The sequence below is a fragment of the Thunnus thynnus genome, chromosome 22, assembly GCF_963924715.1.
Source record: "Thunnus thynnus chromosome 22, fThuThy2.1, whole genome shotgun sequence".
Lineage (NCBI taxonomy): Eukaryota > Metazoa > Chordata > Actinopteri > Scombriformes > Scombridae > Thunnus > Thunnus thynnus.
The window spans coordinates 3,854,687-3,868,113 of record NC_089538.1 but is presented as its reverse complement, the minus strand read 5'-3'; the positions used below and the strand labels follow the sequence as shown (position 1 = coordinate 3,868,113).

Genomic DNA, 13,427 nt, shown 5'->3' with positions numbered 1-13,427 from the left:
GTTTCAACCTTAATATGGAGTTATAGGAGCATGCTTACTCACTTGTAGCTTGACAAGAGTGCCACTTGTTGGCAAGTACTGTTACTGCGGCAGGAGACGATGATGAGGTGTTCAAGGAATCTCTTGCTCTCTAGATCACTGTCATTTATCTGTATTTTCTAAGACTTATGTAATGGCTAAGACTGCAGAATTTTCCTGGATTCACCTGGTCAAAATGTTTCAAACTTTTGTTCTGTCAGTTTTTTAAAAAAATGTTGTAGTTCATTTTGAACTATTCTGTCTTTTTGAGTCAGGGTTGGGTAAGTGGTCACTACATAAATCTGAGATGTTTAACAGATAGAAAGGAAGAAGAAAAAACATTTCTGTCACACAATGTTAGGTTTAAGACATTTACTCTGACTCTTCTTAAACCTATGCTCTTATCTTGTGAAAGAAATACTGCTGCTATTGTCCCTCCTCAGGCCTCTCAATACTATTAAAATGAAACCATCTGCAAAGAGAACATCACTCTGGTTTAAATGGTCAAAGATACAACCTATGACAGGGGGTGGCTCAGTCTGAACATTTGTATCAGTGAATGTAGTGAAAGAAACTGTGAGGGGGAAAAAATGTGAAATTCAAGAAGAGGTGCAGAAATGGGAAAACAAAGATACTAATTACGAAACAAGAATAAATATATTCAAAACCTTCATCCTATCTAAGCTCTTTTTTCTAGCAAGTATTTTTCCTCCACCCAACAAAATAATAATCCAACTAAACAAACAGTGTCAACTTAATCTGGGGAACAACCAGGGAAGCCACCACATGAGAATTAATATATAAAGGCAAAGAATATGGTGGTTTAGGTGCTGTAGATCTTGGTGACAGATTAAAAATTGCTTTTGTAAAAAATATATCTGCTGCCATCACAGGAAATGCTCTGTGGGTTGGATATAAGTTATTATATGGGGGTTTTATTACACAGTACCATCATTTACAAATAGACTGAGCAAAATGATTTATAATAAAATAAACGATTTTAAATATGGGGGATTAATTTATTTAACTAACTTAGCTTAAAGGTGATAAAAAATCCAAAAAATAAGAATCTGTCAGAGGGCATTAGGGATGTTCGGTGGCTGATATCTGTGGGAAGACTTCCTGTTAGAGCTGATGTGTCTCAGAGTTGTTACGTAACAGCAAAAGAATGTCCAGTGATTTACTGCAATGACGATGAGACACAGCAGCATCTTTTAATGGACCATTACAGAGCTCAGGATGTCTGGGATAAACTGAAAGCTCATGTATGTACATTTTGATTTATGCGATAAATCTGTCATATATTGTATTATGGAAGATAAACTGCCATCCAAACATACAGAACTTGCTGAGCTCTGGTGGAGGAGAAATATGGACGGATCTCAACATACTGGACTAATGAACTCACTTTATACAATATCACCACATTCTCTATGCATTTTATGGATGTTTTGCACTTTGGTACTGGTTGCACTTTATATACTCTATATGTAATTGTTATTCATTCTGAAATTCATTTAAGATAGAAGTTGCTGGGCTTTAAATGGTTACAAGTCTGAAAGGTTGGGAACCAGTGTTTTACATTACATGCATTTATGCCTCTTTCATTGGTGTAGTATACTATAATAGTGTCAATCATTTTGGCTTATAACTGCTTTCAACTGCAGTCTCAAAACCAAACAGTAAAACCCAACAGAATGACTTAAAAGGTTTCTCCAGTGATTTAATGCTGCACTTTCATAAAGATGGGAGACTTGCAAAAAAAACCAATGGTCAAAGTCAAAGTAATATATCCTCACTTTAAGTCCTCAGTAGGAGTGGAGCTCCAAAAACACTGGAACCTTCATTTCCCATAATGCAACTGAATAGCATGTTTCGTCAGACTCAACCTGACTACTAAATGCCCGTGTTTTTAAACGTAAAGAGGGATTTCTGTCAAAAAAAAAAAACTGTAGCTTACAAGCCCGAGCTGAGATACCCCCGATGGCATTATCAGGGTTATTTCCTCAGACTTGACAAAGCTCCTTCAGACACGGAAAACGTTACAGAGAGCTGAAGTCCTGACATCACCTCCGGGCAAGCCTCTGTTCTCACTAGCTTGTGTAACTCAATGCAATCTCTCATTGAGCATTTCTTACTTACTTACTTCTTCTTTCTGAAAAAATAAAGTGTGTTTACTATCTGCAGCACTCGGACTTTTCCTTAGACTCTCCTCTTCTGTTGGCCTGGTGACGTTTAACTTGGGCTTATGGCTAATTCTGCTAATTAAAGGCAACTAAAAACATATTGCATAACAACGATATTGGATTTTTTTTTGTTTTTAGATTCAAATCATATGAAGTAAACCACGCTACATACTGGCTGTGTTCCAATACTGGATTTTTAGTTATTTGTGTTACTAAAAATGTCAATATGATATGAAAATAAGGTTATTTTACAATAAGCTTTCACTGTGTCTCTCTATGTAACTGTTTTCATAGGTGTAGTACTGTAATAGTTGTTGAGATGGTAAAATCAGTGAAGTGCTCCTTTAAAACCTTCCAAACTTTTTAGATGGCAATGGCTATTTGCATCATCGGCTAGTTCTGAAACATTCCTGAGTACTGCTATTTCAGGCTGTTATGGGCCAGTGGATCTAATGTAATAACACAGAGAAAGACATACATGTTTTCTCTTCTAAATAAAACATTTCCATACGGTGAAAACTGTAAATATTACACACACATTCATGTCGCCTGAATGACATATGACTTTTACCTGGCGATTCTTGTCTGGCTGTACATTTTCTGTCAGTGTCTGATGCTGTGATGTGTGTGGGCTGTCTGTGTGTGTGTGTGTCCTGAGGATGTCCAGCTGTCAGAGCTCAACTAGGTTAAACTGAGTGATGTCCTTTAAATAGAGACATATTGGCAGGGGCAGGCTGACCTGATTGATGGTCCTGCCCCACAGGGACACGAGGAGAAACCACAGTTAGACATGTGCCTTTAAAATATGGAATCTCTCTGTGGTTCATACTGTAGAAGTGCAAGAGTTTGCTATTTTGGCATGTAAATGAACGCTCCATTGCTTACCAGCAGGCGCCTCTTAATTCTTATCATTACCCAGTTATGGCCGACGGCTGTTTAGAGGGTAGAAATGCAGGATTGTGACTGCAAAAGTGTTAGTTAAATCCCTAAATCCACAATAAAAACTCTCTGAGCCAATGATCTCAAGGTGCCCTTGAGCAAGGCACTGAACCATGAGCTTTCTAGTGGAGCTGCTTGACTGTCAATAGCAAACACGGTGGGCAGCTCCCAGGTGCAAATACAGAGAATACACATGCTTAGTTAGCTTTCACAAATTAAAGACAAAGAAAGACCGTTATGGTAGGAGAAATAATACTCTCCTCTGTCTCTCCCGCTCTTCTGACTTTACCACTCCACCACTTCGTCCTTGTTGGCCTTCTTCTGGCAAAACAAACAAACACTGGGCCTTTTAATTGACCATGCTCCTCACAGAAGTGTGTTCAGAACAAGCAGCAGTTACACACAAACACACAGAGCTCTCAAGTAGTGCAGCCAGCAAGATGCGAGGCTTGCGTGCGCTGCCTAATTGCAGTCATGATGAGCATACTGAAAAGACTTTGTGTGTGTGTGTGTGTGTGTGTGTGTGTGTGTGTGTATGTGTGTGTATGTGCGTGCGTGATTACCGACTAGCCCGTGTGTCTCAAGGCACACACATTCATTTTCTTTATCTAATACAATAAAGAAAAGACTCAGCTACAGCCTCAGAGTTCAAGTATGTGGGGCAAGCTGTGTCAAGCCTATGTGGGGGAGAATTTGATGTCCTCTCTTTTATGATAACAGTTAAGAGAATAGACAGAGCAAGAATTGCCAGAAATGTATTTGGAAATCTTAATGAAATCAGAGATGAAAACAATCAAAATACATTTAAATATACAGATAATAAAATCAATAAACATTAAGGTTTAAGGACTGAAAACATGGAAGACTGGCAACAACAAATTAATAGCTTTTATTCAAAATTCTGCAGCATTAATGTGCTTTTTATCATTTGAATTGAGCAATATGTATATAGATCAAGTTATGATACATGAGATATTAATATCTTTTAGTCATACATGTGCAGACATTTATAGGAAGCTGCTGGAAATGGCAAATTTATACTAGATGACCAGGGCTGGTCCAGGCATTTTTGGGGCCCTAAGCAGAATTTGACCCCCAACCCCCACCTCTTGTAGTGCAAAAGCTTTGTATTGATTTTTGTGATGTAGCATATTACAGGGCATTTAACACAATTAACCATGTTAATGCAAAATTATATTAAAATAACAGTTTTAAAGTTAATGTCGCAATGTGAAAAAAACATTTTCATTCGAGTTTCACAGTCATAAAGAATGAAATACAAAGAATGAGTGATGATTATGTCAAACTACTGTCTTCAATGTCAAGAATGAACGTCCCTCTTTTGGGATGTGCAACTATATAAAATGACACTAAACTGTGAAAACGTAGCATACAGTTTGGTGAATGGATGCTTCCACTCTGAGTTCACGCATAAGCACACAAAGAATGAAAACACAACAGTAAACTTGTACTTGAGACATGGTTGGATATTTATGGTTCCTTGAGAAGTCAGTGGAGGAAACAGTGTATTGGTAAGAGCTGCAAAAGAGGATTTTTCTGTGTTTAAGTGAAAGAAAGTAGAGTCAGAAAAGAAAGCATTTGTACTTGTGGGATAATGTCTTTCATGTGAGTGCATTTCTGCGGCTGCTTACTAATTTTTGTGTATACACAAAAAGCATAATGAATGTTTTTGATAATCATTACAAGCTATGCTTTCCTTTCCTTTTATACACTATGTTTCTTCACTGCTTTGCATTCATTAATCTAAAACCTTGGCAACTGAATTAAACGAATGTTTAGAAGGAACACAGCTGTCACTGAATGATTTTCATTTTTTAGTTGACTAAAGAAACTGTTGAAAAGGTTCCTGTACTATAACAAATACTTTCTGTACAGACCAGCTCTAAACAACACCATGATGTTAATGAACACCAACACCCACAAACACTCACTGGACAGCTTCCCACCTCTCAAGGACTCCTAAAGAATGGGATTGGTTCATTAGTTCCTATCAATCAGCCCTATTGGTAGCCTTACTCCTGAGTGTCCAGGACATAATTGTGATTGGTTGGTTGGGGCAGGCCCTTGTTTAATGCATTCATTTTATGAGCTATAAAACTCAGAATAGGTAATCAATATGGTGTCGCCACGGCCGGCATGTAAGGTTGATGGAAAGTTCTTATGTCTCAGAGGACGGCCTTGAATAAATGTGCATGCGTGGCCATGCATGCATTTATATTCATCAGTTTTAGGATTCCAGGGCACGCAGGGGAATTAATATATGTACAAGTATTGATATGAGGAGGAAAGCATTTTTAGGACTTCCACAGACTGCTGACTGAGCAATGAATATGTTGCAGGATGTCACCCTCTGACCATTTCACCTCTGACCTCTGTTTTCTTCCCGTCCTCCTCCTCTGTCTGTCTATGTTTTAGGTAGTGCTGGTGGGTTCATCCATAAACGAAAGGGATCAGATGCTGTTCATCAGCACTGATGAGGGTTCCTCCTTCCAGCGGCAGTCCATCTCCTTCACCCCAGACACGCTCATCTTCCACCCCAAGGAGGAAGACAAGCTTCTGGCCTACTGCAAGGAGGGAAGGGTGGGTATCAGAGCGCTGCAGAGACATAAAAATAAATAGTTGATTTTGTAGCTGAAAGGATGAACAAGAAGACAGCACTGATGTTACAACAGTAAGAGATCTCTACTGTGCAGCAATGCATTAAATTTCAATTTTCACACGCAACAGCAGAACACGAACCTCAGAGAAAACTTGACATGTGATTTACCATACGACAATACAGCTGGAGGGCAAATCGTCTTATGCAAGTGAATAATGCAAGTTGAATAACCAAAACAGTGGCCATATCCAAACACACGCACTCTTTGATATTACATTTCAAATTGAAAACATGTTGCACTCACTTGGTTTTCAGCAGGAAACCCTTTGAAATATAATCACTGGAAAGACAGAGAAGTCTGGCTTTAGATACAACAAACACACACAGTGAGTCTATTTGAATACACTTTGTTATACATTCATCTCATAATATCTCTTTTGGTCAGGATTTCAGATGCGCCAATGATTCTGATCTTAAAGGATCATTCCAATTTATTACAACTTGGATCTTATTTTTGTAGTTATGGCATCAGTAAGAAAATCATACAGGTTATAAACAGCAAGTTAGCTAGATGATCTTGAACCACTTTATTTGAAGGTAAAACCAAAGGATGAGATTTGTAGGTAATAATCCCTCCTTGGACTGGAAAACTGTGTGCACCTACAAACTATGCAAATAGGAACCAGGAAGTCTGTCTGTAAACTGTGAAGGATGTTTGCAAAGGACAGATCAATAAGGAGAGATCATTTGTAAGTGTATAACAATATTTATTGAGATTAGCAACAGAGGAAGATATTTGATGATTCAACTCCATCAGTGGGTAGCATCTTCATAAAGATGGCCCTTATGAAGATAGGAGACAGGACAGGACCTCTTTAGGAGCTGCCATTGTTGTTTTGAATGAACAGTTGCTTCTCGCTGTCATCACACGTAAACCACACCCGTAGTTGCCAGTAGCTCCTCATAGGATGCTGATGGACACAAGCGCATAACTTGAAGCCTAACAAGATGGATTCTGTAGTGATCTTGTGTGATCATGCCAATCCAGCTGCGTCTAAAGATAAAGGGAAGAGATCTTCCTTACTGAACTTTCACCAAACCTCATTTTAGGTAATAATTTTACTGTTCACCTTCCTTTTCTCTTCCAAGTAAGTTTGGCTAACCTGTAGGTTTATTTAAGGTGCGACAAATTTATCTATATAGCACTGGCGAAGCTACTTTTTAACAGTTGCTAATCAGCTACAAGCTAATCAGAAGTTAGCTAACTCTGTTGAAGCTATTTCACGTCAAGAAATATCTGCTGTTAAGTAATATAATAAAGAAATGCACTTTCTTTTGAGTAGCTAGCAAGTACTGTATGCTACTTGAATGCTACTGGGGAATATATTGAAACTACAGAAGTTTCATCGCTATATGTAGTGTCGCTACTCCTCAACACTGACAACATATAATAAATAAATCATCAGGGTACAGTTTTTTCATTACATGATTCCAGGTGAATGCCTCGTTGTGGTGTTTTGACAAAGTAAAATTGTCAGTGTTAATAGATGTGATAAAATAGGCTAATTAAAACTGACAATTATACTGGGAAGGGGGATTTCTCTAGTGCTTGTTAATAACACTTCTACAGCAGATAATATTTCTCCTACAAGGCTCTCCACTGCTGTTTTACATCCAGCCTTCTCTGCTGCAAAGTGACGTTAACTGCTTCCATTGTTCTAACATGTCAGTCCAGCCCCAGCAAACATGACCACTGAGACAACACTCTGCCATCCTATGTAGTACTTATGTCTTGTTGTCGGGAGACATTGAAATGATTCAGTTGATGAGTTATTCATGCCTACACACACTGTAGAAGAAGAACTGTGAGATGAGGACAGTGCCAGTCAAAGACTATGCAGTCCTGTTTACATTATCTGGATATTAATCAGGGATAAAAGTAGATTGCTTTTCTAGATTTGATTTCTAGATTTGCTGAATTTCTTGTTGTCAGTTTGCTCCTGTACTCAGTTATGATATTGTTCATTACGCTGAACCCCTGCTCACAATCAGCATGGCTTGTGGAAAGTGTGTCCACTGCCATAAGCAACTTCCTCATCTTGTTACGAATGCTTCTTCCTCCACTTGCCTTGTATTCAGTGAACCCAAGGTGGGCATCTTGTTCATTCAGATAGGGGACACGACACAAAGCCCCCTCACCTTATCTTCTCCAAATCGAGGATTGTCGTGATCCCAATTGTCAGGGTTGAGAACTGCCATTTGATTGATAAAGCTATTGTGAGCCTCTTTTCAGTTGGCTGTGACACTGGCTTGTGCTCTGTTTGCCGTGGTTGTGAAGACTCTTTCTTTCATATTCTCTGCCACTGCTTGGATGAACAAAGCAGAGTTAATGATGGGAGTCTTGCCAACTCTTAACTGCTCTTCCTTTGTCTGACTGATGTCAACTGCATGTTTTCCTGGGTACCTTCTGAGGCTTTCTATGCATTTGACATACATTGTCATGATGTCATGGGCCTTTGGGAGTGTGGTCTTCCTGTTCTGAAGAATTTCTGACAAGTTCTTGAGTTCGGTCATAACATCACATCTGACTTTTCAGGAAGTTGGCAGAGCACATCTTAGAAAGCAGACCTTTGAATTCAGCCCTCTCTCTGCTGTCCCTTGTATCATCCTCTGATGCCTCATGGAAATGTTGCGCCATGGCTGGATTAAAGTGCCAAACTGCAGAGACTGCCCTGCTGCAACTCAACAGCAACCCACAAGCTGTTCCACACAAATTATCCAGCCCAACCAAGTCCAATGGAAAGGCAATAGGCTCCATGTCTCCATCAACACTAGCCTTCAGAAACAAAATTAGTGTTGATTTGTGCCCAACGGTGGTTGACTCATCAGCCAATACTGTGATCTTACTCCTTGTCTCTATTATCTTATTCAGAAGTTCCTCTTTCATCTGTGATGACACATGATCAATTATATCAACATAGACAGTCTTGCTGTGCAAAACAAACCCTAAATCAGTAGAATTAGCATGCTGCAGGTCAACCACTCTCAAAGTCTGTGAAAGGCTTGTTGTTCTTGGCCACATAATATGCTGTACTGAATACCCTGGAAGTAGACTCAGATGCAGACTCCTGACTACTGGCATTCATGTTAAGAAGTATATCTTTCTTTGCTGTCTGAAAAATCCCGATTGCTTCATTATGTGCTGTGGAGTTCCTGTGCTCATAGATTTTTTTGTGTAATGATAAAAGCTGGACATCCTTTGAGTTACCAAATGGGGTTTCTCTCAGCTCAGTGAATAGCAATATTGACACCACAGGATGCCATGAGACCCAGATCCTTCATATCATGGTACGAGGTTCAGCCTAGCTTTCCATTGTGAGCAGACAGCTATTCATTTTTGTGCCTGAACTGTTCATACTGTTCTTCTTTCCATATAGAAAGGTACACAGTAGGCCTAACATCATCACCTGTGCTTGCTTCTGAGGGTCCTGCCATTTCTTTTTGCTGAGTCCCTGTCTCCTCTCAACTTGCTCTGAGTCATTATCCCTGGGCATTGTTCTCCTTACTTTAACCACCACATTCTCACTTTCCGCATCTCTCTGTTTTCTCTTAAACATTTGAATAATTGGTCTTTGCATTCTGCTTCATGTATGTTTTAATCAAATGGCATTCTTCAACAAGAGTCTGTTGCGTTGATGTTTTTCATCCCTTTGTTTCTGAAAAAGGTATGAAAGTGAAGCACAAACATGCTGGTAATGTGAAAGCCAACCACAAAAATGTTTGGAATTTTGGTGGAATCATTTATCATTCGTCCGTGCCTGGTGCAAATGACATCAATAAAATGCATGATTTGGTCGTGAAAAAATCAAAAGTATGGGAACAATAAATCAAACACATCCTTCCATGCACTGTGTGTGTTTAAGAAGCAATTATGCACGCACACACAGTTATTATGCCAAAGTTAAAGAGCACCCCATGGAAGTCACATAGCTTGTTTGACCTGCTGTCCATGTTGTTGGAATAAAAAAGCTGCAGAGTTAGCCAGTAAGTAAGCAGTTTTGGAAAAGCAGCGGGGGTTCCCTCCAGCATGGATTAAAAACCCACAGGCCTGTGCTCGGCATAAACAAACTGGAACTATTCAGAAGCAATTTATAAGAAAACTAACTGTTGTTTATGTTGACCTATCATTAGCAGATGTGTTTTCTTGTTGCAAATGCGATTATGATGGGTTGTATGTGGGTTCTGGCAGGCAAGTGCTGTCTCTCTATTTCCAGTACTGCGTACCAGCACTGATTCTTTTAGTGGTACGGAGTACTAGACCGTAGTGGCCTGCTTTCACCTCTGTTTCAATACACAACTAAAAATCACTCTTTGGTTGACCTGCTCAGAACTCATCTCCACATTAAGGTCATACATAACCTGTGATGAGGAGTCACAAGTAGGCTTTAGTCTAAGGGTTCACAAACCAAAAAAAACATGGGACAGTGCTTTTTACAGACAAATAGAGGAAGGAATGAAAAGTTGGTGGACAAAACACTTCAAACAAGTTAATTCACTTCAGGAAAGCCAAATGTCAAATATTTGTTTGGATGTTTGTTTGACCATGACAGTGTTTTAATATGTGACCATATACTGCAATCTCAGATTCACACAGTCATTTTCCATTTCAAGAATGAATATGGTTTTCTATGGTTTTCTCACACTTTTGTCATTAGAATGAGAAAAGTGTTTTCAATTCAGTTCAATTCAATTCAGTATTATTGATATAGTGCCAAATCATAACAGAAGTTATCTCAAGGCACTTTTCAAATAAAGCAGGTGTAGACTGTACTCTTTAATTTACTGAGACCCAATAGCGGTAAGGAAAAACTCCCCTCTAACAGGAAGAAACCTCAAGCAGAACCGGGCTCTAGGTGGGCGGCCATCTGCCTTGACTGGTTGGGTTGACAGAGAAAGAGGGAGGGAGGGGGAGAAGGGAGAGAGAGACACAGAAGCAGAATAACAACAATAGTAACAAGCAGCGTCCCCACAGCCATTGTCCCCAGAGGCCCACCGTCCATAACCAGGGGGTCCATGTCAATTATACTGTGAGACAAGAAAGCACAAAATCTCCGGGGAAGAAGCCAAGTTTGTAACATGCATTAATGGTACATGAATGCATACAGATGGAGAGGAGAAGGAGGAGGAGAGAGGAGCTCAGTGCATCAAGGGAAGTCCCCTGGCAGTCTTGGCCTATAGCAGCGTAACTAAGGGCTGGTCCAAGGCGAGCCTGGCGGGCCCTAACTATAAGCTTTACCAAAAAGGAAAGTTTTAAGCCTACTTGTAACATAATGTAGAGAGGGTGTCTGCCCCCTGGACCGAATCTAGATGATGGTTCCACAAGAGAGGAGCCTTTACATTCAAATTTTGTTACAACAAGCATTTGATGCTCTTCTTAAGCAACATACAGTAGATTATCATTAGTATGCAGGCTGGACATAAAAATTTTACTCTGTTGCAGAGAGAATTCATTCTCCAAAACAGCCACTTTGATAAACCAACGATACACTGAAGATGTTGAAATATTGTTGACGGGACAGCATGTTCTTTCTCATCTGTCTAACCACTATGTCATTAGTCTTATCACTATGGATAAACTCCCACCATAAAAGCATCTTGTAGGTTTCTTAGATAAATAGAAAACTTGACAATTTGCTTAGTAATTTTATTTTTTAATTTAATTTTTTTATAGTTTATTTTTGTTTTCAATTATTTTGTAGCTGTTCATTGCAATCTATTCATTTATGTAAACACTTGAGGTTAGTGTGAGGTTTGTTATTTTTGTATCATGATTTTGTCTTTCAAGGTCATTCTGTTATTTCTTAAAGAGTAGAAAACCAATAGAATGAGAAAAGTTTCTTGTCATTGTGTGATAGGCCCCTGTTAAAGGTGCAGTGTGAAGAATTTAGTGGACTTGGCAGAAATGGAATATGATATTCTTAAGTATGTTTTAATTAGTGTATAATCACCTGAAAATAAGAATCGTGTTTTCGTTACCTTAGAATGAGCCCTTAATATCTACACAGTGAGTGAGTCCTCTTCCATGGAGCCCGCCATGTTGCACCACCATGTTTCTACAGTAGCCCAGAACAGACAAACAAAACACTGGCTCCAGAGAGGGCCTTTCACGTTTTCATATTTTTTATGGAGTTTCGCAGCCACCGTAGATTCTCCTTCACATTTGTAAGAGGAGGGAAGGGGTATTCAGTCGGTTGCAATCTCACCGCTAGACGCCACTAAATCCTACACACTGGTCCTTTAAAATCCTTTCAGAGACCTTGTCACCCCCCATTCTGTTTCTCTGTGTTTCCTGTCATTCCCGACCATCGACCTTTAAATAAAGGTAAAACGCCACATAAATAATAAAAAACAGAGCAAGTTCTGATTCAGTTAAAGCAAATAATTCATTGATCTGTGTCACGCATCATTTCACAACTCTGAATGCAAGACACAGTCAAACACACACACACACATATATATATATACACACACCCTAATTGAAAAGTGAACCGCAAAGTGAAAACTGAGCTGGAGAGATAGAGGTGCAACATTAGGTCCAATAGTTCATAAGTTTGAGTCGGCTCCACTCCTCCTCAGCTTTAATAATTTACACGTAATTAAACAAGAAATTCAATTAGGTTTTAATCTGTTCCATATGGGCAGACTGCAGATGGAAGCGAGGAATCCATTCAAACAGAACAAAAAAAAATCATTTAGCTAGAGGATGATGGGAGGACGCGTAGCAGCACATGTAAATTAAGAGGGTTTGTGAGGGCAGAGACAGATTTCTATCAAGGTCAGCTGTAGCTTTTCTTTTTCACAGCCAGAAATGTGCAATTGGAATGTGCTTTAAGCCAGAGGGGTGTTTGATCATTGATTATTTATATTTTCTGATGACCCTGAACGAGAAAGGTTGTTATGAGCCGGATGTAGAGAGAATGCACTGCCTTCACAACAAAACCTCTTGTCAATGACGAGCATTGAAAAAAAAATTCACAATTTTGTATTTTGAATGGTAGAGGAAGTGTGCACACTGTGTAGTGAAATTCTTTTCTCGGCTCCAGTGTGCTTTTCAGACATCAAGGATATCTTGTGTGTAGGAATCAATAGATTTTCATTATGGGTGCGATCAATGCTGCACAAGCCCAGGCAACACACACACACACACACACACACACACTCACTCACTCTACTACACCCCAACAATTGGGGCAGACAGGAGGAAAACCAACCCACAGTGTCATGTTATTTTACATTAGTTGGCTGCTTATCTCTACTTTCTTATGTTCAAGTTATGTTATGTTCTTATATTCAAATGCAGGGTGGTGCAGAGACCTTTAAAGGGATAGGTGCTTAAAGTTAAAAAGGGGCACATGGAATAAGATTTTAAAACACTATACACCAAGATAATTTATAACAGAACCTGTTGAATTATAAACCAAGTTAACTTCAAATTTATAGTATTGTTCTATTGTGACAACAGATTTATGTTTTCATCAAAAACAGACAACATATCACAATAGAAAGTATGAATGCATGTATCAAATACACGATTTACACACTCTTATCTATATGCACACACACAAAATATAGTCTACAAAGCTGACATGTTAACACTGTTGTTA

General features: G+C 39.1%; 1 protein-coding gene across 11 annotated transcripts in view; it reads left to right on the top strand.

Moving 5' to 3' along the window:
• Positions 1 to 13,427, top strand: part of sorcs2 (sortilin-related VPS10 domain containing receptor 2) — a 347,047-nt gene that overhangs the window by 256,781 nt on the left and 76,839 nt on the right. For all 11 annotated transcript variants that reach the window (XM_067580336.1, XM_067580332.1, XM_067580339.1 and 8 more), the window contains one exon: positions 5,580 to 5,744. In XM_067580336.1, the coding sequence (XP_067436437.1) occupies positions 5,580 to 5,744 (165 nt within the window). The remainder of the gene's footprint in view (positions 1 to 5,579; positions 5,745 to 13,427) is intronic.